Raw genomic sequence first — 24571 nt, 5'->3', positions numbered from 1 at the left:
AAAGTGGATTTTGATTTCTTCTTTAGGATCGTCTCACACTCTTTATTCTTCTGATTTGTCGATTGTTGATGTTTGATATGTACTTCCTCCCAGTACTCGGATGTTTTGGTTTGCACCCAACAGAAGGGTGGAAGGTGTACCGCGTACAATTGGATGCGAAATCGAAGGAGCAAAAGCGGGAAAGCGAGGTTGTTCGTAGTAGGATTTTAGTACGGGGTAAGGTTATTGGTATTGATTGATGATTGATGATTGATGATTGGTAATTGATTGTCCAGTGATTGGTCATTGAGTGATTTTTGAATCTCAATTCTCAATATGGAACTCTTGATAGTTGCATAATGAGAACAGGCGCAGTGAAAAGAATTCTGTGGTAATCTTTCTCTTTTTTCTCCTTTTCTTTTAAAAAAAAAATGGGAATAGGATAGAATAGGAATGGAAATTGAAATTGAATTAAATTAAATTTAGATTCTGGAACGAACAAACCACCCACAGATACCCAAATGAACTTTGTTAGATCGAACGACAAGTTTTGGTGGGGGGTTGGAGGGCGCTAAAAGTGTCCAGGCAATTCAAGTAACTTTGAGTAATAATTAACTAATAAGTGAAGTATGAAATGTATCTAACTAACGTGGTTCATATACGAGTGGATCATATCACCGAATGGATCACTTCAAAATCACACCAAATTCAAGGTTTTATTAATATTCATATTTTAATAATAAATCAATATTTTTTGAGAAAGAAAAAGTTATTAATAATAATAAAATAATCAATATTTAGAAATCGAATTTTTATATAAAAGTTCTTATTATATTACTGAAATTGTCACGCTTTTCATTACAGAGAAGTTAATTTTATAATAACTCTTATATTCATTCGAATTTTCAAAATATAATTAGATTTTTAAAATTCTTATAGATTTAAATATTATATATCAGATTTCTGAGATTTTATATTAATAAATAAGGGAAGTGCACGGTTACACACAGACGAATTTTGTATGTGAAATGGAGTGATCCATTCGGTGATATGATCCACTCGTATATGAACCACGTTATAAGTAATGAATATTTCGAGGGAGGGAGTGGCTAAAAGTATGTGAGTCAGTGTTCACTTTAGAATAACCATAGACAGGAAACTTCTCAAGGGTGGCTTCCTTCGATTTGTTTTTATACACAAGGACTACATAGTAGGTATGCACTTATCATTCACAAGAAAGAAGATATTCACATCAAAAGGTAAAAGGGTGGTCAGAAAGTTTTCCCGTCTACTCTGTAGGTAGGTGTTTAAAGGAGGGGTATAATAAATCATCATCGTCGACTGATTACCATTACCTACTAGCTACCTATCAAGCCTACCTACTACTCAATGAGTAGAGTCACGTCCGTCATTTTGGTACCTTCTCACCGCTTCGAACAAAACCGAGTATCACACATAATCCCTTCACATTCCCCAACCAATCCCTCTTTACCATCTCCTACAGAACATATCATCATTCAAGCCACAATATCATTTCTCGGTCGTTATGTCGGAACGGTCCGGCTGACAGATGAGATTCTCTTTTCCTACTGGTCATTGTCCGCTCGGATGGCTTTTGCGTCAAGAAGAGTAGTTGTTCTGCGTGCATGTAAGATCACAATGTCACGAAGTCTATTTATCATAAGTATGCGGGGGTTGGTCCTGGGGTCTCCAATCCAATCAAGTGGAAGGCGGGATGGAGAAAGTATTTCATGTTACCGTTTTGGGTATCCTTGGCTGCTCAAATCATGTCCATTATGTGAAGGTGCAACATTAAGAGGGAAAATTCCCAAACCCCTATAGTTCGCTACGTCCAAAAATTGAAGATATAAATTGCATCTCGCGTCTCACGCAGTCAGCATCACCACGGCAGTGGCCACCAGAAGTCCAGCGGCATTTAGTTGTTATTCGTACACAGGCATCCTCTTAATCCGAATCCCATCAATATACGAGTATAATCTGAACATACCGAGTACTTCTATACAAGAATATCTAGTAGACACATCCAAGACCGCAAATTGATACCGATCATTCCCTCACTTTCTCGATAGATGAATTTGAATTTGCCTAACCACCTACGTTGTACCATCGAAAACGAGAGTGCACATCAACATTAGGTGTTGATGAAGTTCAACAATATCAAGAAGAACTTTCTCGAAAAGTGAGACATCAGACGAAAATTGAATTCTCCTTATTCCCTTCGAGCCCTTCCATTCATTTATTTCCCTTATCGCCATGCGTACTTCATGCCCGTAGTTCTTCTTAGTGCCTCGTGGTACGTTTTCGTTCTATTTATTACCATGCACTCATCCGTTCTATCAAACCCACGGGAGGCATTTCGTAACACCTACCAGCTCAGCCACGAGTATTTGATTAGAACCCCGAAGTAACATTTTGTGGCTCACTGTTATGATCGCCCTCCAAAATTCCCAATCCATGGAGTGGGAAGGTTATGTATTGTAACATCGCTCAATCTGTGAATTGACCGACACGGAAGAATAAGTATATGTGGGTTCATTGCCTCGCTGTCGTGCTAGCTATGGTTACATCAACTCGGATCCACTTTGTACATCACAGGTTGCAGATTCCGTTTAACCCTGAGGGCGTCAGGTCCGGGAAGGAGAACTTGGCATATCAGAATCTCCGCCATCGTCCATGTACATAACCAATCGACCGACCCATATGCATATGTACATAATGTCATGTAGAGGGCTCTGCAGCACATAAAATTTTGATGTTTCAAACCGTCATATGTATCTAAAGTGCAATGTAGTATGACAGTATCACATGTAAATCAATATCATCATCATCCTCATCGAGATGGAGGTAGAGAGAAGAAATAGTATTGTCTGAATACGATGAAAGCTATCGAGTCCATGCTCGATCCAAACTAAAATCGAGATCGTAGGTTTCTCCCTAACGTTTTTTTTTTTGTTATTTTTGTGTTTTGTGTGAACACCCCTCATCCCAAGATGTCGTGCTTTCCACTTCAAGAGTGTGAGAAGTGACCATCATTACCATTGTAAAGCACTCCCAGCAGCGCGATCTCCTTCACCCTTCTTCTCATCGATGCCGGCCTCGAGTCATTGTTGATCGAATCACCTTCACTAACATTGACCCAACAAACAAATCATCCACCTGTTAGCCCACCCATCACCACCCGTTCATCAAATGCTCATTACCATGAGCCCATAAGATGAAGAAAACAGATTTACCCATCGCCTATTCCAGAGATGCATTCACAGCAAAACCAGTCTAGACTAGAAAAGTTTCTCCTGCGAGTAACTTCGTTGAACGCCCTCCCAATTACGCCATGCCGTCATACCAGAGCGAATTCGCTGAAACTTTTGCTATCCGCTACTACTCATGCGACCCACAGTAGTTATCTGTCGAGAAAATGAAAGAGAGAAAATCGAAAAACGAGAGTTGTAAGATACAACCACGAAAACTCAGCGACAGCTGAAGAAATTCATGAGCCGAATCAAACGTCAAGTCGAGTAGCGGGATGCATCCAGAAACAGCTCAACGTTGAGAGCAAAAAAAAATCCCGCAGCCATGTCCGTCGTAAACTCGAGTCTATCGCAAAGGGAATAGAAGGTTATATGTACAAAACTCCAAACATCATCATCACGTGCAATACGGTTGGTACACAAGCTTATTGAGCTGGTGGAGGGCCTTGGCCTCGACCTCCTCTTGAGTTGTCGTAACCGTTCTGTCGTGGTCCTTGACCACCTCCTCTAGCACCACCGAATCCGCCTCGGCCCCTGGAATAGTTTTGACGCTGACCTTGGTTTTGTCTGGATCCTTGTCCTTGCCCTTGTCCTTGGCTCTGGTTTTGGCCTGGTCCACTCTGTCGTCCATTATTATAATTATTGTATTGACCACCAGTTCTCTGATTCCCTGAGTGCTGCGTGGGTTGTTGTTGATCACGTCCTGGCCCTGATGCCTGACGGGTGTTGGTTTGGAAATTGGATACAGGACGGGGAATGTTTTCGGGAGTTTCGTAGACATAGAGGTTCTTCGGGATCATTTGTGGAATTGGAGCAATCTCTGTCCCAAGTTCACGCTCGATATTATATAAGTTGAAGCGATCCTCCCAACTGATGAGGTTGATTGCGAGACCGAGATGTCCAAATCGACCAGATCTACCAATACGATGAAGATAAGTTTCGGCGTTCTTAGGGAAGTCGAAGTTGATAACAACATTCACAGCTTGAATGTCAATACCACGAGTAAGCAAATCGGAGCAAACAAGATTGCGGCAAACACCATTTCGAAAGTCGTGGAAAACGCGGTTCCTGTTAGCTTGAATCATGCGAGCATGACTGTAGAAACATGAGTAGCCTAATTCGGTAATCTTCTTGGCGAGAAGTTCGACACGATTTGTAGAGTTGCAAAAGATGATTGACTGGTTGATTTGTAATTTTGAGAACAAAGTGTTGAGACAGTGCACTTTCTCTTTCTCTTCGACAAATGCATAAAACTGAGTAATACCACGCAGAGTAAGTTCGTCCATAAGATTAATTTCGTAGGGGTCGACCATGTTCTTATCCGAAAAGTCTTTGACCGTCATTGGAAATGTTGCGCTGAAGAGCATGATCTGTCGATCCTTTGGATGAAATTGAAGTAGTTGTTCGATGACGATAGTAAATTCAGGTGAGAGTAGTTTATCAGCTTCATCCATGACAAACATATTGCATTCACTAAGGTCGGCCACATTCTTCCCAGCTAAATCGAGTATTCTACCAGGTGTACCGACGATGATATGAACGGGCTCTTGGAGACGCAGAATATCATCTCGTAAGGTAGTACCACCAGTAGTGACCATGACGTTGATGCCGAGATGTTGACCAAGAGTTTTGCAGACTTGTGAAGTTTGAAGAGCTAGTTCTCGAGTAGGTACCAGGATAAGACATTGTACTTTAGTGTTTTTGGGGTTAATACGTTCGAGTGCAGGGATGACGAAGGCGGCAGTTTTACCGGTACCGTTCTTCGCTCTAGCCAGTATATCTCGACCTGTAAGGGCCACGGGGATTGCCTCTTCTTGGATTGGGGATGGCTTCTCGTAACCCATTTCGAAGATGCCCATTAACAGCTCTCGCTTGATAGAGAAATCTTCGAATTCGAGACCTTTGGTGGCGGTAACATCCTACATCAATACGTTAGCGACTCAACCGAATCATAGAGTAGACAAAACAATGTTCGAATACCTCTGTCTGTTGCCTCGTATCTTTCACTGGGATATTAAGACCAGCTTTCCAGTTGTCCGAGGAAACATTGTCACTATTTCCATATCAGTAACAATTAAAGATATCCAAGGAGGGATGATCATACTTGATCTTAGTAGCCGCTAGCTTGTTTGCCAGCTCATCAGCCATTGTATATGTTGTTTTTGTTGGGAGAGGGTATCTTTAAAATAAATGTATGAGATGTGGTGTTGGGGCGCGAAAATAAGGTCGCGTTCTATTGGAATTCGTCTTGGATCGTATGCAATTAATTCAGCATAAAATAGTATGACACTAGAGAAGGCCGATGGAAAGGAAGGCCGCAATGATGTTGATCTTGAAGGGTGAGAATATACGAGTTATTATCGAGTTGAGGGGTGATTATTGATCTCGAGGCAATTGTTGACTGTTTGTGATGTATTCGTGGTGGGGTTATTGAGTGGATGTATTTATGTTTTTTCTTGTCTGCAGGATTGTGCGCATGAATTGGATTGAGTATTGTAATTGAAGATCTTGTTTATGTAGAGATCCGAAGTTCTGTGGCGGTAGTTGTTATATGGTGGGTTATGAGTCGTGGGTGGTTGTGTGTTTATTTCGAATTCTTCAAGGGTTGATTTGGGTTGATTTGGGTTGAGTTGAGGTGAGGTGAGGTGAGGTGAGGTGGTTTGGATTGAAAGGAAGATCAGAGAAACTTTAAAGGTTTAGTGTGGCTCCTAAAAGCTTTCGGCAGGCGGGAGGGCTCAAGTGATTTTGGTTCGGCCCACGTGATGTGATGTTTTAAGATTGGGACTAATGAAGGGAGGAGGCTCGAGGAGGGGTTGAGAAGTACGGTACACAGGCTGGTATTATGCATTCACCTTATGATAATAATATCTACAAAGTATAAGTTATCGTAATTGATCAACAGGAATTACATGATTCTGCGCCCTCGTATTCTCAAGCCAATAGATAAAAGGTTCCAAGGTTGACAACATTCGAATTCGATACAATCACATACCTACCGGTAGAACACTGAATTCACCCACCTAGATATGGATTCACTCGATACACGTACAGATTAGACATGAGTAGTCTTGTTTTCTGAAGCAATCAATGGCGAAGAAATTCCAGACATGCAACAGATCAATGAGTTGCAAGTGATTTTCTGAAATGCCCAAACCAAGGCACATGTTGTTCCTGACGCAGCGAAACAAATGAGCAGTCTTAGAAGAATCTCATAGCTAGGCGTATCATAAGTAATACAAGGGGAAATCGCAACGTAACAGAGATCTTTCTACTTTCGCATCATAGTCATTCGGATTAATAATATTCATATTTCACTCATTTTCCACATGCCAAGTAAGTTACACCCATGTCAAAAGCACTACCAACCCACAACGCCAAAGACTGGGATGACATTCCCTAACATTAAAATGCCATCGCATCTGTATCTCGCTCCCTTTTAATTTTGACATCGCTTTCGGCTTTCATCAGAGCAGCGACAAATGATCTGAAGTAATCTACGTATGGTTTCAACCTTGTTTTCTCCCAATCTTGTATGCTTTTTCCATCCATATCCCCACCTTCAGGTGGAGTCCACTGATCGATCTCGCCTAGGAGTTCGGTCACGGTTGGTACAGCGAGAGGATCGAAGTCCCCTACATATCTGGTATCTATAGGAACACACACTCTTCCTGTGCCCGGGTGTACGACGAAAGGACTTTTGAGTAGATGGTTGAGATGTTTACTGACTTCAATATCGAGTCGAGGGTACGTGTATTCGAGAACTATATCTTGCTTCGCTTCCAGTAATGCTCTTGGATCCAAACCCTTGGTAGATTTTGCCAATGCATCAATATCAGCCCATTTCGACGTTGATGACCGTCCAGGAGCAGAGCTCCACTTTTTTCGTAAACTTTCATTCAATGTTCTATCAGGTAGAAGCTGTAATAACTTGTCGATTTTATCGTCTTCCTCCCACGGATCTTGATCATGAAGGATGTCGTTTTGGAAGTGACCTTTGAGTATATCAAGACTTCGTCTGCTTCATGTTAGTAAAGACAAAATGAAAGTATAAATGTACATACAATACATGCGGATGCAATGGTCTTTTTACATTAACCTTTTTCGCAGTTTGCGATCCACCTCGAATAACCTCTAGATACCCCGCGATAGCCCTCCTCTTCTGGTCGTCCATTTGCCTAGCTTTCTTGTCGCATACCCAAGCGTGAGCTCCTCTCCTTCCAGAGTATACCCACATGATATGTTTGAAACCAAAATCATCTCGTAGCGCAACATCAACCACTTTGATGGCCATCGTAATGAATTGCCAGCACTTGTTGCAGATATTTGCTTTGTCGCAGCACGTTCTGATCTCGTCATAATCTGTCAAATCGATATCGAAGCATAACTCCTTGGCTATTGGTCGAAACGCAGAAGACTTGCGAAGTGTTTTACGATCCCTGGGATTCGTACTATAAACTGGGCCAATTTCGAATCTGGACGGCATAAGACGAAGGACATCCTTACGAAGACTGAAGTTGTTAGCGTAAGTGAGCCTGAATGATACACCACCACTTACAGATCGGAGGTTGGGAATGCTTGGTATCGTAAGTATGCATCGTTTTGAAGGGTAAATGCAAATTCACGATGTCCAAAGTCGGTTGAAGGCGTTGGAGAATGATTAAGCCATTGAAATAAGTGGCGCCATGGGAAGAGTCTCTGATAAAAGGATCGCATAACTTCTGGATCTGATGCTCGTGATGCAGGACCTACATTTCTTGATATCTACTTAGCTTCTGAACCCGGAACACGGCTTTCGAAACTTACACTGGGGAAGCTGGCGCTTCAGGTGAACTCGACAGCTTTTCTTCTTTCGCATTTGTACTTGGGAATTCATCGTCAGACTCTGCATCTGTAAACAATTCTAATGAATTGGTCTCGTTTTCTGTAGCCGCCTGAGGTATCGCCTCGCCTTGTACTCCAGCATCTGCCATTGTAATATCTTCGTCATCATTCAGCTCAGCAACTTGCGTGTTGGCAGACGCATTCTCTGCTTCTTGACTCATTTGTGCGTCGTCCCGGCTCTCGTCGTTATCGGACATATTCTCTTGTGATTGTATCGAGGGTTCTTCGGGGGAGACAGAATGTGGCATAATGAGGTTCGTGTATGTATTCGCATTTCCCAATATTTAGTGGAGGTAGCTTAAGCCTTGAACCAAAAATCAATTTAAACATCCTACGCGTTCGGACGCGATCAGTCCGTCCCCTTTTCGCGATTATGCGCTAAGATAAGCTGATAAGGATCACCAGGATTGACGAATTTAGGAAGTGATCTCGAGGTAACCCACCTCCCGAATTCATACCACAAAAAGATGTGATGATTTGGAAACATTATCGAAACCTCGAAATTCTTATGAATCACTCTTGAAGATTCGAATATATCTTACTTGTATACTCAACGTAAGACTAATAACGAAATGCTATGACCGGCCTCCCTTAACACTCGACTTACCCATGGGGTTCGAAGGCAGTAGCCACCTTGATATTGAATGCAATGTTCGAAGGTACCCCTTTCCTTTCGACAATGTAATGAAAATAATCAAAAGATGGTACCACGAGAGAAGTGCAGTACTTGTGTTTTCTGCTTTTCAAATACTTTCCGCATCTCTGGTAAGGATCCGTACTTATATCAAACCACTTTTTGAAACCAAGAGATCCTAAAACTCAATAACATAGATATCTCCTTCCCATTGCTGAGTTGTGTGAGGCACAATGGACCTAAGTAATCATGGCAATGATTTACGGTAAATGAGATTTCTACCGCCCTGTTGCATTCTTGCTTACACAATCTCATCTACAGTTTCCCCTTCGCCAAGAGTTGGTCTCCATTCTATGTCAAATTTCCAAGCGAGCAATATCCAATAAAGTATAACGTCGAGAACAAACGTGTGAGTACTAAGAACACGTTTTTCTCCGAGTTGGGTTTGTACTCTACCCCTGATCAAGCTTATGGACTCGATGATTGTTTCCGACTTCCTCTACACTTGTTCCTGCGATGGTTGCAAGATGACCATATGGATACAACATTGAGCGAGGCTAGGAGGGAGCACAAACCCTTCTTCAACGACACCTGGGCAATTGTCGTCGTACACGTATGTCTACTTTGCGAGTGTTGGAACTATCCCCTTGCTTTCAATGCAGCAATGGATCATTTGATAAATCTGCGGGACTTTTCATTCATGGCCTCGAAACAAATCGAAGCCACTTACAAGACTACCTACGCTGGATCGGGTTTGCGTCGGTTGATCGCGGATATTCTCTCGATTGGAACGCTTCAAGATACAATCAGGCATTTAGGCATACTCCAAGATTCAATTGCCGAGCAAGTGTTTGAGGAGATTTCGGATGACATGTGGACACGTCAAGTTCCCGAACCATCGTTGTTTGATTCTGCTGGCAATGTTAGAAATGTTCAGTTGGCAGAATATCACATGGAGTTGTAGGAGAAGACAAAGCGTCCGTCACAGTTTTCAGTTCTTTTACTGTTTGTTTTGCGGATGCAGCGCGAGTCTGAAATTGAGGGACGGTCTGTGGTGCCAAGAGGTTTTGAAGCTTTCAACATGGCAAATAGTTATAGCTGGTACACATAGCATCCATGTAGCAAAATCAGCGTTTAAAAGCCGTGTGTCTCAACATCGAACCCGAATTTCACCGTTTGTAAAACGTTTGTACAACTCAATAAGCGGGGTAGCTTATGCATCCTCTCTGTGATATGCTTCATAGCTGAATAGTTCATTCATGCACACGTTCATTTACAGGAAGCCAAGTCACGCAAGTCATTTCATAGCTTACCAAAGCACCTATTCATCTCCCTACAACATAGAACCTCATACTTAATGTTGGAGGCTATTCATCTGGACTCTACTAGTTGTCTATCTTCCACTTGAGCCTTGAAAACTGAATTCCGTAATGACATAATCCAAATTCCCACTTCAAATATTACAGTCGTACCACTAACAATACGAAGTCTATGAGATTTACTCGTTCAACCAATACATAAGCGTCAGCAGAAGTGCGTTTGCGAAATCATAAACCAACTCGCGAAGCCGAAAGCACCTTGGAAATCTCCTTTGGCAAGTGACCATGACAAAGCTATGATGCCGCTTATTACTAGTGTCACTATGTCTATAAGAAAGATAATTTTTTAATTCGGACTTTCATCTATATGGATTCTCCATCCCAAAGCAACTGATGCATCTCCATTATCAAGTATGCTTGTACTGCATTTTCGTGGGACTTTCCTCATCCAGAAAAGAATGCTTGTAGGACCAGTACATTTTAGATGTGTAAGATAACATTCTCCGGAACAGAAACCTCTCCTTCACCAAGTGGACATGTATCGTATATCCAGTGGTCGTAATGAACCTCTATTTTGATTGACAGAATAAGTTACTTTTGCAAAATTCCGACACAGTGACTTTGCTCTAAATAGACCAGCCTTCGTAGTTAGCAGTTACGATGAAGATAATTCCTGGATGCCCGTACGAAAGATACTGATGCTGGCTTGATAAGCCAAAGTTTGGAGTGCATGCCACGCAGTTCAGAGTTCTTTTTCGGATACATTCGATGATGAGGTCGTCAAGTTTTGCTCCAACAAGATCAAGCTCGCTATACCCAGAAAAGAAAACCATGTATTAACCGTTCCGTTGTCATTTTTAACGGAATTTGAGCACACTTGAGTTTCAGCATGTACCCCGGGTATTATTTCCCATTATTTTTTTACATATACACAAACCACCTGAAAATTTAGCTCATCTAACAGGAAACTAAACAGCAGTTATGTTGCCAAAGCCATGTCAAAACACTAGGATAAATCATCCCGTAATTATTCCAGGATACCTCCGGTCATGAATTCATTCATGCTCTAATCAAGGGTGAAATCTTGAGGAATTCTAAAGGGGAGAAACCAAATCCAATCAGCTAATCTTACGATCTCTAGAGTTGATAGAATTCGTGTACCGTTTTGTACAGTAGGCATAAGGTCATCCATTATCAGATCTGAGATGAGAAATCGAGAGATATTTAGATCTATCTGGGCCCGGTGATTCACCTCTAGGTTGTCAATGACTCATTTATTCAAGGGTTAACCAAAATAAAAGAAGTAATAGCTCAATATGATAAAAAGAGTTCTTTTACGTTGATTGGAGTCAAAAAAATTGTATCTACTATCAATTTCTTATGGTTTAGATAGGATTTTGTAGTTGTGGCCCAGAAGTATGGATACTCAAATCTCCTGCACAACATTCCCGAGCAGATATTGTTCATTTGCTCAATTTAAGTACTGTAATTAACTACTACCATGCGGCATCAGCCAAAGACATGTATTTTTTGTCAAGGTTGTACACAGATGTTGAAGTGACAGAGGATTCTGTGTGTAAGATGACATTGAGATAAAATTTACAGTCAAACCCTAGTATCTAAATACCTAGATATTGTCTGTATTAGACGAAGCCTCTAGGCACATCTGGTTTGGTGTATTAGTAGATGTATGGAAATCACGGTTAAATACCTGCAAATTCATGCGTGCTATCCAACACTAGATATTGTCAACTCAAGCAAGGCATATCCTACCCAATCTTTTGCTATCGTTCGAGTCTATGATATAAAATCCACTTTGGTATTCCTAATTACGCAGATGCAAAAACTCCTACAACTGTCAAAGGAAAATCTCAAAATTTACCGAGAATTCCCGGAAAGGTCCAGAAACCAAACTTCCCAGAGCAACAATACGCCAGGTACCACCAAGAGTTTCTGGAGAATAGCCCCCGAATTCATATAACTCCCATTACTCCCGCTAAGAGATCGCCCATTTGTTGTCTCTTATCTCCTCTAACCTTCCTACGCTTGCTTGGTCGAGATCCTGAGCCACTAGCATCATTATCCGTTGTCTCATCGGACTGCTGTCGGATTCTGGTCCATGCGACAGGTATCTTTATACGCGTATAGACGTAACCCTTTGCGCCAACTCCGAGATTTTTGCTAGTATATTTGAGCGACCTATCACTGATTCCGCCATCGTAAAATGGCTGATGCAAATCCGCCCGCGATGGTGTATAGGATAGCTCTGGACCGATACGAAGAGAGGCAATTGGAATAGAGGATATGAGTTCGCCGGAGACCATAGGGACAAATTCGCCGACCTTTAGGCCAGCGGCACGCAAATCCTCGTCGTTTCGAAGCTCGCCAACTCGATTGAGAGAGGTGAGGGTACGGAATTCCCAAGTCTCAAGCTCGCGATATTCTTTGCGACTGATATAATCCACAGCTTCAAAGTGTGAGAGACCGGTTCTCTTGAGTTTGGCGCGGCCGGCAGGGGTTCTTTCCATCGCTCTTACTTGCTCTTCGGCTTGAAGATACGCGCTATTTCGTGCTGCGGAGGAAGATCCTCCTGTAAGTAAGGTTGGTACATCTGCTCGAGGTATCATTGTGATTTTGGCTTTATCCCACAAAGGCTTAGCAGTGGATCTACGGATTGGTCTGGCCTGTGATGATTGTTGTTAGTAATTGTTTTGTTGAGAAAGCATTTGCAAAGCACGTGCTCGAGCCAGTTTAGAGAAATTCAGAACACAAAGGTCCGTGCTCAGACCCTTACCGAGATTCTTTCAAGAGAAAAAGGGGTTCAAGTATTGAAAGGAAAAGCTTACAGGAAGTCCAAGACTTGCGCGCAGAGCCATAACATGCTTTACGCAGTCTGATTGCAATATCTCAAGTAATGCTCCATCAGGGTGTACTTCCCAGCCAAGTTTCTCGGCGTCGAGTTGTGTCAATCCATTGAAACCACAGTCCTTAACGTCGAAAACAGCTAAAGCAGGACAGTCTTTTAGGTATTGGAAACAACTGTTTGTGATTTCCAGAAAATTCCGAAGCTTTAAGATTCTCAGGACTTTGAATCCCTTTCCCTTCGCTGCTACTTCGCTCCAGGTTTTGATTACTCTGTCTCCGAAGCTCGTATCGAACTGCTTACCGGCAGTTCTTACATGATTACCATGCTTTGGATTAGAGATCTCGAGAGCTACTAAATTAACAAGTGCAGATAATTCGACCATGTTCGAGGTACTGAAAGCAGTGGTAATAGATAAGTGTACAAGAAAGTCGAAAGTGGCTGATTTGAGTGGCTTCGTGTAGACAGATAAGGACGGGACTGGCTCTGCAACAGAACACCTGTATCGAAATTGGTTCAAAAGGGCACCTTCTTGTCGATCAAGAGCTTTTGAAAAGGCTTTCCAAGTGTTAAAGCTGTTGACACATCTATACTCGAGGAATCAGCTAAAGTCAGTTCTTGTATGCAAGGTAGTTGTCAAGTATCTAGAATTATGTGCCCTAAATCAAGACTGTGTAGAATACTTGCAGCACTCCTCGATTCAAAAGTAGATTAGGAAAAAGGATATCAAAACTGACCTCTTGGAAAGTTCCCGCCAAAGGAACTCGAGCTGCATTGAAGGCATGTTCTTGATGCTTTCATAGGTAATACTACTCACATTTTTGACAATCGAATCGACTGATAGTTGAACTAGACGTGGCACACAAGCTTTTCGACGTTTAAATTGTGCGGTGATCGCTTCCTCAGCAGTGAACTCTTGATCGTCATCAGATTCTTCCCAGTTTGCTTCTAGAAGTTCCCTGAAGGTGTGTCAGATGCCGATTTTTATCTTGAATGGATACAAAAAGATGAGAGGGAGGGAGGCAGCTTACTCAAATTGAGAGTCCCAATGGTAATCAGAGACTTGGAGTTCCCGTAGAGTTGTTTCCTGGGATACTAGACCCGAATCTGGGTCAACTATCCGTCTGGGTCCATCTAGGACGCCACGCGGAAGAGTAGTAGATGGTTTAAGAAGACGAAGTCCGCGAGCGCGCTGGCTCCGCTCACGAAAGTAGCCATTCATTCTCGTGGTTAGTGACATGTTTGTGGTGTTTTTCCCTATAATGAGGGCTTTAGGTATGTAAACGACTGATGTCTGTAGCTATAGGAGGAGGCTTTTGAAAGTTGCAATTCCTAATTCGCAGGACACAGATAAAGGTCTTCTGCAATTTGCTAATTGAGATTGGCGCTTATGGCTGCAGACGAAGACTTAGAAGATTCCAGATCTTTGGGTCAATCGTTTAGTATAATGATTCTTATTGTGAAGAAGAATCGAATAGATCTGGATATAATTTGCGATTGTAGCATAATAAACCAAGTGTTTAGTTGGCAACTTCAGTGGTAGAACTATTCCTCGAGCCGATGAGATTGATGGGTGTGATACTATGAGGGAGATTCGATCGATCAAAGTTTTCCGTTACATGTAATGGCGATTGGGGGGACTTATGGAAGGAGAGGACCTTTGAATGATCGAGCTTGATCAATGAGCCTGTATTACAGTGGAAAAGAAATTTAGTGAACTCAGACCGCCGATACAAAAAGTGGAGATTGGACAGATTAGAATCCTAGAACTCTTGACTTCCAGGAGGTGTTCACTGCGAGTATTCAAAGTCCGAAGGTCTAGTGTCCAAGATTTAAAAACTGTCGAAGCAGAAGAGAACGGAACCGGTTATTACTGAGAAAACGGAAGAGGCGGCAATGAGGTGTCGATTGTAATGGCAATACAATTGAAATTGATGCCTCAGGAAATTAGACTTGCCTTGCCTCGCCTCCAGCCGTCTTCTAGAAATTCAGATGATTCGTATCACCCCATCCAGGTTCTCTATCATTTCATTTCCTAACTCACTCGAAAAGGATCTTTGAACACACGCGTGTTTAACGTGAAGTTTATGATGACTCAGCATCGCGGCTACCTTTTTCCGTCCCCGCCCCACCAAGCACTAACCAGCTCCGAACTACATTCCATAGAATCGAGCTTGCGAAAAGAAATTATATCAGCGTCAAGAAGTAGGTATCTTTCTTTCTTTGAGCTTCACCAAGTGGTTTGTTATGTCGTAAGAAATATGGTCGTTGTTTGCCAACTGGTGATCTACGAATGAACGACAAGAGCGGACCTTGCATGGATGAGATACACGTGCGAAAAGCAGTATTCCATTTTCTCTAAGCTCTTTATCGATGATTTAAGAACTTTTCCGACGAAGTGGGTGTATTTAACAAAATGCTCGGCATATATCTTGACTCTCTATAAAACATCTAGAAAGTTTTCTATCTCGCTTGACAAGATCTTTCGAACATGGTTGTGGTGTAGGTTCTGTTATCTGGAAGGTAGAGGTTGAGATATAGGGGCAGGATATGAGGTCTATATAGCACCCGATTTATTACAGTTTCTGATCACATGTGAGGAGGGTAGGCGGCCCGCCTCAATTCTATATGGCCATGTGATGATCGGATCATGGCGTCCAGATCGGTGATCATTTGCGAAATTGAGTCTTGAGATTGAGCCGACAACAATGAGTTCAAGCAATAGAGAGACATATTTGACTGACGCGATCGTTTTGATGACTTGCTTGAGTGTAAATTGAGCTAAGATCAATTCTTGGAGTATGAAAGGGTGATGTTGAAATTTGTAGTGTCGAGGACGAAAAACTGTGAGTGGGAAAGGGATGACCACTGATTTATGTAGCCTTACTTTTAATATTTCGACAAGAATGATACTGATGTTAGTAGAATACAATACTTGCAGGTGGCCTAGTTGGAGACCCACCTTGGTGGAGGTAGCATGTTGTCAGACGAAGAAGCCCTAAGGATTTTGTATCTTCTAAGTTCAAATGTTGAGAAAGAATAATATGCACTAAATGAATGCATTACACCTCATTTACGATAGTTTTTGGTGCTATACAGGTGAGGTTTGATGTTCATAGATGATTTCTATAGTAAACCAATGCTCTAAAATAACCCATTTCCAGCGTTCGTTGTTCAATCATTTAAGCTTCTCATCTCCATTTAGTCACATTCCTTGAACTCTTCCAAAGCAACGATGCTAAAACCCGTTCTTCAAATTCTCATATTTACTCCCCGGATACTGAATGCAATTCTTGCTTTGCTCCAAAATACCCAAAACGTTGACCACGTTGTGAATTAGAGACTTTTCTGGCTCTGCATGATCGGCAGAAGATTCCCACCACTGTTTCATTTGGCTTAGTGACATTATGGAAGCAGATAAGGCTTGAAACATACCATGGCACCACCGAGACCTCTTTGCTTGATGTAGTGAGCCTTTCTGCGGGCAACCTCGACTGTGTCGTACGATATGAGGGTTTTTGTATTTTCATTGTATGCTTCATGGTCTGTTAGCATTTCCTTCCTATCTCGCCGCAACGAAATATTCCCCCATAATGCTTTCCTACAAGCATTTTGCTTCCAAAATCAAGCAAGGGCATCAAATGTTGAAAAACGCAGGAAAATGAAAAGAATCAACCCACAATAGCTAGCACAGGTTTCCTCATCCACAATCTCCCTCGAACCTTCCAGTGGTAAATTTTTGAAATCATGCACGCCATTCTCCCAAGTACCCTCTCCCACTCCGTTAAACGGTTGTCCTAATCCATCAGTCCCCTGAAAGGCCCTCCCATAAATTGGCATCCCAAGTACAATTTTATGGCCATGTACTCCTCTCGCCTCATATGCCCTGACTGCATTTTCCGTATTATACGGCGTGGAACTTGGGTTATTTTGGCTGGCATGCACATTTGCTTGGTGTCCTGCAACACCGCCCCACGATCCCGCAAAATCGTATGCCATTAGGTTCCAGAAGTCGAGATATTGGTTCATGCCGTAAATATCCATGTTATTGTAATTTTGAGGACCGGCTGGACATGCTACCGTAAGTTCGAAATGGTGGGGCGTAGGGAGAGTATTTGAATAACGGTCCATGGCTTCCCTACATTCTCTCAACAAAAGAACGTAATCTCGTGCTTCTTCAGCGTTTTTGGGATATTCCCAATCGACATCAATTCCATCGAATCCCAAATTCCTTATCAAATCCACTGCACTCTCTGCGAACTTTCTCCTCCCACTCTCCGTTGAAGCTGGCTGCGCAAAATTGGATGAATAAGTCCAGCCACCAATACTAAGCAATATCTTCAGAGATCGATTCCGTGATTTGAGGATATTGAGTTGCTTCAAGCAACCGTATAAATTAGTACCGACGTCATTCCAAGAATCGCCTTCGAAATGAATATCAGTGTCGGCCCAACCGTCAGTCATATATACCTCGCCAGAATCTGGACGGACATTGGCGAAGGCGTAGAGAATATGGGTTAATTTCTCGGCAGGGAGATCTTGGGGGAAATGTTTGCGGCCGTAGATTGCCCACTGGGTGATGTTAGTATATGCCTTGCCACATCATCGTTATCATGTTGCCGTCTCTATCTATCCGTTCAAATCACGAGATCATCGTGGACACTTGTACAGCATCGCATTGTCGTCTCACCACCTCTTAAGATTTTGGAGCGAACCAGAAAGGTCATTCCGTTCCCATTGCCATCCTTCCGGGTCAGCCTTCGGGAAGGATCTCCAATCTTCATCCCGTGTCTTTGAACCGTCGAATCTCTCACCCACTCGGAACCTCACTACAGTCCCCCCAACAACCCATAAGAAAGGATGAGATAAGCCACTTACATTTACAAAATACGCCACGGCGCGATATCCATTGCCACCACCCATATTGTCTCCTAACCCTAGTTCTATTTGCTCTTCTCCGATAATTTCTAGGTCCCCTTTACTCTCCTCGCCCGATCTTAGATCAAGACCAGCAATTTCCCACGTTCCAGGTCCGTTCCGCAGCGTGATTAGTAGAGCGACAAAGAATGCAAATAAAGGGAGTGAGAATAGTAGGATCTTTATAACGTGCGCCACGTTGAATATCTATATTTCGTCTTGATGGGATGATGGATGCTTTTTATATGTAGATTAATTTGGATGCGGAGTACATTAAAGGGTCTTGGAATCAGCAGCTGATAGAAAGTGGCTGTGATTTTGTCGAATACATTTGGTTGGTGACAGATGTCCAGTACCGTGAAGTATCCATATCCAATCCCCGCAGGGCTGAGTGAAGCTATGACGAAAAGAATACAAGGGTTAGAGATATGAGGGGCAATTTTGTACACGTTGATGCGCATGTTTAGGATTTCTGGGCAATAACAATGCTTTATTTTACTTTACTCCAATGGTTCAGAGCAATTGTGAATATGATGTGCTTGTGAGTTCAGGAGTTTTCTTGGAATAATTTGTTTCGTTCGAGTCATTGATCGATTCTATGTATTTGAAGTTTCTGGCCCAAGCATTCTAGTCTTGCTGCGAGTGATACTCAGGTCTACAAAGCTATATTCGTCCGGCATACCCGTAAGTAAATGCTACCCCCCATTGCTCCTTACTCCGCTCACATAAGAACTCGAAAGCTTGGCGTGTATAGGAACGTATGTCTCGCAGCCTCGGATAAGTCCACATTTCCTCTCCACTGTATCCTGGCCTTCGTGGCGCCACAAATGAGCATCGTGGCTGACCTCGGGGAGCCGCTGTATTCATTTCTCCTTTCCTGTCGTGATCATAAAGATTTATCTCATTGCTCCTTTGGTAAATTCTTGGGCGGCTGATAGACCACCATCGATCTCCCTTTGATATCCTCGCTTGAGCAAACCTCTGGATTCGGCAACAATTTCCTATAAGTTTCTTCCTTCGGATCTTGTCTCTGTCTCAAGAAACTGTGTATTCGTTCCTCTCTACTCCCAAAAGTATATCTCGTCTCTTTTCTTCTCTGCCTCAAATCCTTACTCATCTTGTCATGCAGAGTATCTCTCTGTTCCAAGAATTTCGCCGAATAATTGTCTAACCTCGTCAATTGTCCCAATCCACCTACCGCAACAAAAATTGCGATTAACAAGACAAATGCACCGTTCGAGACGAATTGAGGTTTCTGTTCTCCTTTGACATCGCGGCTATACCATTTCTCCCAATCTTCCCATGTGGCATTTTGACTTGGGCCACCGGGACCTGCCCAACCATGATTTTCACCATGTTTATCACGAGGATCGAGGACTTCGGGCCGTCCATTCCAACCTGCTCCATATGTATCGTATGCACTTCGTTTTATGGGATCTGAAAGTATATCGTTGGCTGCAACAATTAATCTGTATCGCGATAGTTTCGTATCGTAATCCAATCCATCATTTGTGTCGATGCCATGTTTATCTGGATGATAAAGTTTAACCAATTCGTAAAAACGTCGTTTAGAATAGGGAGATCCTTTCTTTTGGTTGAAGATTTGGTAGGGTGTTGGAACCGCATATGCCGATGTCATTTCAGGCCATTGTAATCCTCCATGTTGATTTGCACTTCGTCCGTCGGAGACGATGGCGTATCTTCGTCGTTGTGGAGGAGATTGTGGTTGATGTTTTTGGGATGCGAAGAGGGAATGAGATAGTGACGTCGTTGACGTGCGGGGAAATGCATAATAGCATCGCAAATTACTGCATGATGAAATCAAAATTCCCGACTTCTTGAGCATACTGTAATTGATGCAAAGAGCCAGTATGAGTACTGGCACAATTTGACCATTTCGATTGGGAAGATGAAGGGATGATGGTATTGTATGAGGTTTTGTTCGATTCTAGTATCGATATCGACGCTTTCTCGGAAGCTTGTCTAGATCATTAATCTAAAGTATGGTGACCCTTTCAGACATTTTGCGACGACTTTACAAACCACAATACTTGGTGTATTTTGCACATTGTGAATGTAGACTTGACATCAAAAGAATCAATATTGAGTGAGTATTATATGTATATATATTTTTTTGAAAGGGAAAAACTATAGGTTGAATGTTAATCGCATAATAGAATATTAAAAGCTGTGTCTTACTTGTTGCTGCTATTACTATGATTTCGTCTTGTACATTTCACGACGAAATTCCATGTGCCTCGTGAAAGAGGAGCATTGTCAATTCACATCACATCAGTGGGTATTTTGAGTGCCAGTGGTCTTTTTACATATAAATGATCATTGTCATTCTGAAATGTATCTTAGACTGCCCTCGAAGAGATTGTCCTTTCTCAAGCAATATACCAATATCTTGTGATTTATATGGCTGTAGACTGTAGACCCCTTCAGATGTGTCATAAAAGGTATAATTCTATATCTTTATATCTGGTGAATTGACGGTCAATTCAAATTTTCATCCTCATGTTGCAGTAACTCTATAATGATGGGCTCTGTGAGTATTTTCTAGTTACTTCATATCTATCGTTAGCCAGAATTCTGCAAGCAAGGGGGGAGAGATAGGAACCTGATGAGTAATATTCATGCGGTAGATGATACAAGATACATATTACGCGAGGGGAAGAGGGCGAACGTATCCAAGCCTCTAGCTCTTGGACTATAGAGTAAAGCTGGTGGGTGAAAGCGATGCGAGGGGCTTCATAGTAAACATGGACCATCTGAGAAGGGGAATGGAGCACTTTCCAAGAAAGCGAGGGAGCATGAGTCCTCACGCAGGAACGGGTCAGTAAAGTGTTATTGGAGTATGGACGAAATCCTGATCGAGGAGTATCTCTATTCAATTGAGCGTTATGGAAAAATGGCTTTTCCTTGTCTTTCGTCAATCTTTTACTTATTGCTTTTGAACTTTTGATTCTCTGGTGTCTTGATCGAAAGAGTCCTTGGGAGGGTTTGACTGAAGGTTCTTGGCTGGAAGGTCTTAAACGATCTAACCCGTTAACACATTCTGAATGTTTCGACTACTCATCTCTTGGCTTCAGCTTTTCAGCTTTTGGGCTTCGCCAAATCATACCGGTATCCTAACTCTTTCTGTTACTCACTATAAATATTCCTTCCTTGTCTTCTTTGTCTTCAGCGTATTGCTCAAGCCCAGTTTACTTCAACTGCTCAGGATCCATCCCGTTCTGTTTCAACTTATCGGTACGCCACAAACCCTATCTGACCACCAAAACAGTTGTACGAACCGCCAAACTCCCGCCAAGAGGTTGCACAATGACAATCCGGGGTACAGTGACTTCCCAGCCGGTATATATGAGAAACACCATAGGGACGCTGCATGACTTGTAGCACAGAAGGAAGATACAAAGGCAAATACAAGATGACAATCGGAGCTTCCCCAAAAATTGTATACATAGGACTTAATAGTATACTTACTAGTCCCTATATGTGTTGTGTAAGTTTTAGGGTCGGGAGAAAGGGGCGAGATGTTCTAGAAGTGGTGTCGGTATGTACAAGCGGATGGGTAGATTGTGTGATGAAGAAAAATGCTGGAATTTGAGGGATTTGTGTAGCTTGACTTTGCTGGAAAGAGAAGAGCCACGATGTATGCTGTATAATCATGGTAGGACAGACCGTGGTTCAAGTACTTATAGGATAACTGGAAGACCAGCAAGGCCGCCTTAGGTCAGAGCAGGCCATTTCATTTTAGCTTGACCTGAGATTTGGTAATCGTGGAATCTAGATACTTCGATGGAGATCTTTGAACACAACATTACTGTAACTCCTATGACTGAAGCCTAGAAGTAAGGGCTAGCCACCTTCGTGTTTCTGGCTATGATGACGCGACATATGGAAGATCGAAATTTTGATTGCAGATATCTTAGATGTCAGTGTGTCATCGCTTACCCATCTGCCAGACACATACATTCCACGGAGTAGTTATATGCTGGAAGCTTGAATAGGAGAAGCTTTAACATTCAAAGTTTGTATCGGTGATCCCCGTGTCTCGTAGTTAATGTGGACTATGTTCAACGGAAGTGGTCCGCGCCTTGAGGTTACATATATGCTGATAACTTCATACAAAAGGAGATGGGAATGCAGATGCAGATGCAGATGTACCGGTAAACGCAGATGCAAGTAAAAGCGGAGTCGACAAAACAAGGATTTATGAGAAGTGGATTCAGTGGAGGCACAACGATAACCTCCATACGAACGCCGAATCTCCCATAATGCCATTTTTCACTTTATCGCGCGTCTTGCGAGATTAGAAGCGGCTATTAGAAATTGTGGATATATGGAACCATACTGCCGTGAACATGCGAGATATATACTCCATAGATGCCCTTGCATGCCCACAGAGTAGTAATTATAGCGTTGAGCCGAACCTCGAGGTTGAACCTCGGAACGAGATAGAAGTGGCCTGTCAATATCGAAAACGTTACCCTGTAAGCTTGTCGTCTTGTCAATGAAAAGTTAAACAACACCAAAACGTTCAATCGTCCGAGACATTTTAGACAAATCGTATATTAGTTGGCTCGCTGGTCAGTGACATCCATGATTTGATTAGAGATGATCTACAAAAGAGAAGTCAACGAAGGCTTTTCGAGGGAAGGAAGACGATGATATCATGAATGCTGATCTGTTGTCGTAATACTGGCCAAATTCGGGCATTCAGGATGAAGGGGAAGATAAGGAAGTAAGTAGGTAAGGCTACATACCTGCTCTTGCAAGTGAGCTCATGAGACAGGCAACTTACTGATGGATGCGAGTGTAAAGCTACCAAAGCACAGCAAAATACTTATTTGGGATCGGAGATAATGTACGTACGTAGACCGGTGATAATCCCTTTGAGATTCAAGATAGCACATATCGTAGGGCAGAACGAGAAAATATGCTCGATCATATAACTCATCTGTGATCACCAACGAGGTACTTCTTGAATCCTGGGTGGTTTTCTGAACACATGATCAACAAAATGATGCGCACGGCCTATCTTTAATCTCAGTCAAGCAAGTAAAACTAGCCAAATACCCCTGAAATGTCCGCAAAAAGATTCGAATGGGGATGGCGTTGATATCTTTTCCTCCGTAAATGCTTTAGAATGGTTTGGCATATCGAAAAGAGTTTAGTGTACGGATTTTGTGAACCATTTGAGCCTTTGAGGTCGAGTGGTTCGGCCCAATGATAAATAGGTGTTGTTGTTCCTTTGAAGCATGAACGCATTGGGGGAGTATTTCCTGATGCACCAATGCCAGGTACTCGAAAAGCTTCAGATAGTGGGAAACAAGCTAGATCTGGGAGCAAGTGGAGTTCATGGCTTTCCAAAGAATAAGAACACATTTGATGTTGTTGCAGAAGTCGTCTGCCACGCCCTTTCACGGGTGAGAACTCAAAGATTTGGAACCGAGGGAAACAGAACAATATCTGTTTTACCCCCTTAGGTTAGAATTGAGAAGCGGGTACTGCGGAGAACGACTGCGGTGCCACATTGGAAGATCGCCATATGATCGGTTCATACTAGAGTTCCTATCGCTTCGCCGCCAGGGATTTTTAGTCAGGTACAAAGATTCACGAAGAAGCACGAGTTCCACAAAATGCCTTTCGGGTTAGCACCGATGAGGATTCAGGAACAGAACTTACAGCTATAGTTAGATATTAATTGAAGAGAAACTTGATATTGAATATCATCATGGGATGGATCAGTTGTTGGAATCAGATTCGTATGCAGTAAGAGAGAAGTGAGAGAAGAGGTTTGGAATCCTCACCGCTCAACTAGTTTTCCTCTAATTGATTACACTACGGTCGACTTGTAGTAAGAACCAAAGAAATAAAGTCAACGAATTTCCGATTCCCTCTACTTATCCTATCGAGGTCATTGATCCTTCCCCATGATTTATTGCGACAGAGCATCGATTCCAAATCTTATGCCGTAAGGAAAACACCACTTGGTAAAGACCTTGTGTAAACACAGTATCACTCATTACAACCCGGTACAACCAATTCCAACACCAATACCACCCAACGTGCCTAGGTAGGTGCAATATCCCCAGCACACAAGGGACCCGACATAACAGATATGCTACAACCAATTCTTCCCAAATACTATTTTGAGGTATCTGAGTCTCAGGAAACGTGGGTTGGCGGTAGGGAATCCAAGCCAAACTTGGCCATTTTTAGCTCCTACAATTATGCTCCACTGCTGCGCCATCGAAGAATGACCTAAATGGGTGATAAGGCGATAGAATCCCACGTGCGCGTGTCGCATCCTCCTAGATGCTAATCTTGAAAGAATCCTCAGGTTGGACCGATGGATCCCGGTTGGATTCATTTCCTTGAGGTTATAGAGTAAGATGGTCGGAGAATACAAGACCGGTATTGAATGGATGTAGCCATTGTAATTCATGCGGGTGAGAAACATCGAATGGGAGGACGAGGTAAGTGGTGGTGAAGGGGAAAAGGAGGATTGTGAGAGGAATGACAAAGTGTTGACATGACATTATTGAAGAGTTGGAGATGATAGACACATTGATATGATAGACGCATTGATATGGATATGAAGATAAGGGAATCGATCACTCGTGATTGAATGGATCGATAGGATTGGTTCAATGTTGTATCGAGGATACATTGAGGATATCCTACATTAAAAGATCGG

The 24571-nt window shown here is 42.5% G+C and overlaps 6 protein-coding genes across 6 annotated transcripts; 1 reads left to right on the top strand and 5 right to left on the bottom strand.

The window, feature by feature from the left end:
* Positions 1-1768: 1768 nt before the first annotated feature.
* Positions 1769-5908, bottom strand: EAF01_011761 (uncharacterized protein). The gene is made up of 3 exons (XM_038920019.1): positions 5353-5908; positions 5229-5301; positions 1769-5167 (listed from the first exon to the last, which is right to left on the bottom strand). The coding sequence occupies exons 1-3, from the start codon at positions 5394-5396 to the stop codon at positions 3674-3676; spliced, it is 1611 nt and encodes a 536-aa protein (XP_038764549.1). The 5' UTR covers positions 5397-5908; the 3' UTR covers positions 1769-3673.
* Positions 5909-6650: 742 nt separating this feature from the next.
* On the bottom strand, positions 6651-8377 carry EAF01_011760 (uncharacterized protein; the record flags this gene model as incomplete). Its single annotated transcript, XM_038920018.1, has 4 exons — positions 6651-7263; positions 7310-7756; positions 7804-8001; positions 8052-8377. 4 exons carry the CDS (start codon positions 8375-8377, stop codon positions 6651-6653), a joined length of 1584 nt encoding a protein of 527 aa, XP_038764548.1.
* Positions 8378-8996: 619 nt separating this feature from the next.
* On the top strand, positions 8997-9727 carry EAF01_011759 (uncharacterized protein; the record flags this gene model as incomplete). Its single annotated transcript, XM_038920017.1, has 2 exons — positions 8997-9028; positions 9085-9727. The coding sequence occupies 2 exons, from the start codon at positions 8997-8999 to the stop codon at positions 9725-9727; spliced, it is 675 nt and encodes a 224-aa protein (XP_038764547.1).
* A 1953-nt stretch (positions 9728-11680) lies between these two features.
* EAF01_011758 (uncharacterized protein) lies at positions 11681-14955 on the bottom strand. Its single transcript, XM_038920016.1, has 4 exons — positions 13977-14955; positions 13683-13904; positions 12929-13532; positions 11681-12766 (listed from the first exon to the last, which is right to left on the bottom strand). Exons 1-4 carry the CDS (start codon positions 14183-14185, stop codon positions 12056-12058), a joined length of 1746 nt encoding a protein of 581 aa, XP_038764546.1. The 5' UTR covers positions 14186-14955; the 3' UTR covers positions 11681-12055.
* Positions 14956-16183: 1228 nt separating this feature from the next.
* On the bottom strand, positions 16184-17868 carry EAF01_011757 (uncharacterized protein; the record flags this gene model as incomplete). Its single annotated transcript, XM_038920015.1, has 4 exons — positions 16184-16327; positions 16381-16481; positions 16626-17517; positions 17824-17868. 4 exons carry the CDS (start codon positions 17866-17868, stop codon positions 16184-16186), a joined length of 1182 nt encoding a protein of 393 aa, XP_038764545.1.
* Positions 17869-18763: 895 nt separating this feature from the next.
* EAF01_011756 (uncharacterized protein) lies at positions 18764-19708 on the bottom strand (the record flags this gene model as incomplete). Its single annotated transcript, XM_038920014.1, has 1 exon — positions 18764-19708. One exon carries the CDS (start codon positions 19706-19708, stop codon positions 18764-18766), a length of 945 nt encoding a protein of 314 aa, XP_038764544.1.
* Between the last annotated feature and the right edge of the window lie 4863 nt (positions 19709-24571).

The sequence above is a fragment of the Botrytis porri genome (assembly GCF_014898465.1).
Source record: "Botrytis porri strain MUCL 3234 chromosome Unknown BPOR_024, whole genome shotgun sequence".
NCBI lineage: Eukaryota > Fungi > Ascomycota > Leotiomycetes > Helotiales > Sclerotiniaceae > Botrytis > Botrytis porri.
This window is presented reverse-complemented; position numbering and strand designations above follow the sequence as displayed.

Bases quoted from the DNA above. Each gene is read 5' to 3' on its own strand.
- EAF01_011761 (XM_038920019.1), bottom strand. From the start codon at position 5,396: ATGGCTGATGAGCTGGCAAACAAGCTAGCGGCTACTAAGATCAA. The intron at 5,302-5,352 runs GTATGATCATCC...ATATGGAAATAG, and splicing joins CTAGCGGCTACTAAGATCAA to TGACAATGTTTCCTCGGACA. The intron at 5,168-5,228 runs GTATTCGAACAT...GTATTGATGTAG, and splicing joins ATACGAGGCAACAGACAGAG to GATGTTACCGCCACCAAAGG.
- EAF01_011758 (XM_038920016.1), bottom strand. From the start codon at position 14,185: ATGTCACTAACCACGAGAATGAATGGCTACTTTCGTGAGCGGAGCCAG. The intron at 13,533-13,682 runs GTCAGTTTTGAT...CCTCGAGTATAG, and splicing joins TGGCGGGAACTTTCCAAGAG to ATGTGTCAACAGCTTTAACA. The intron at 12,767-12,928 runs GTAAGCTTTTCC...CAATCATCACAG, and splicing joins GCGCAAGTCTTGGACTTCCT to GCCAGACCAATCCGTAGATC.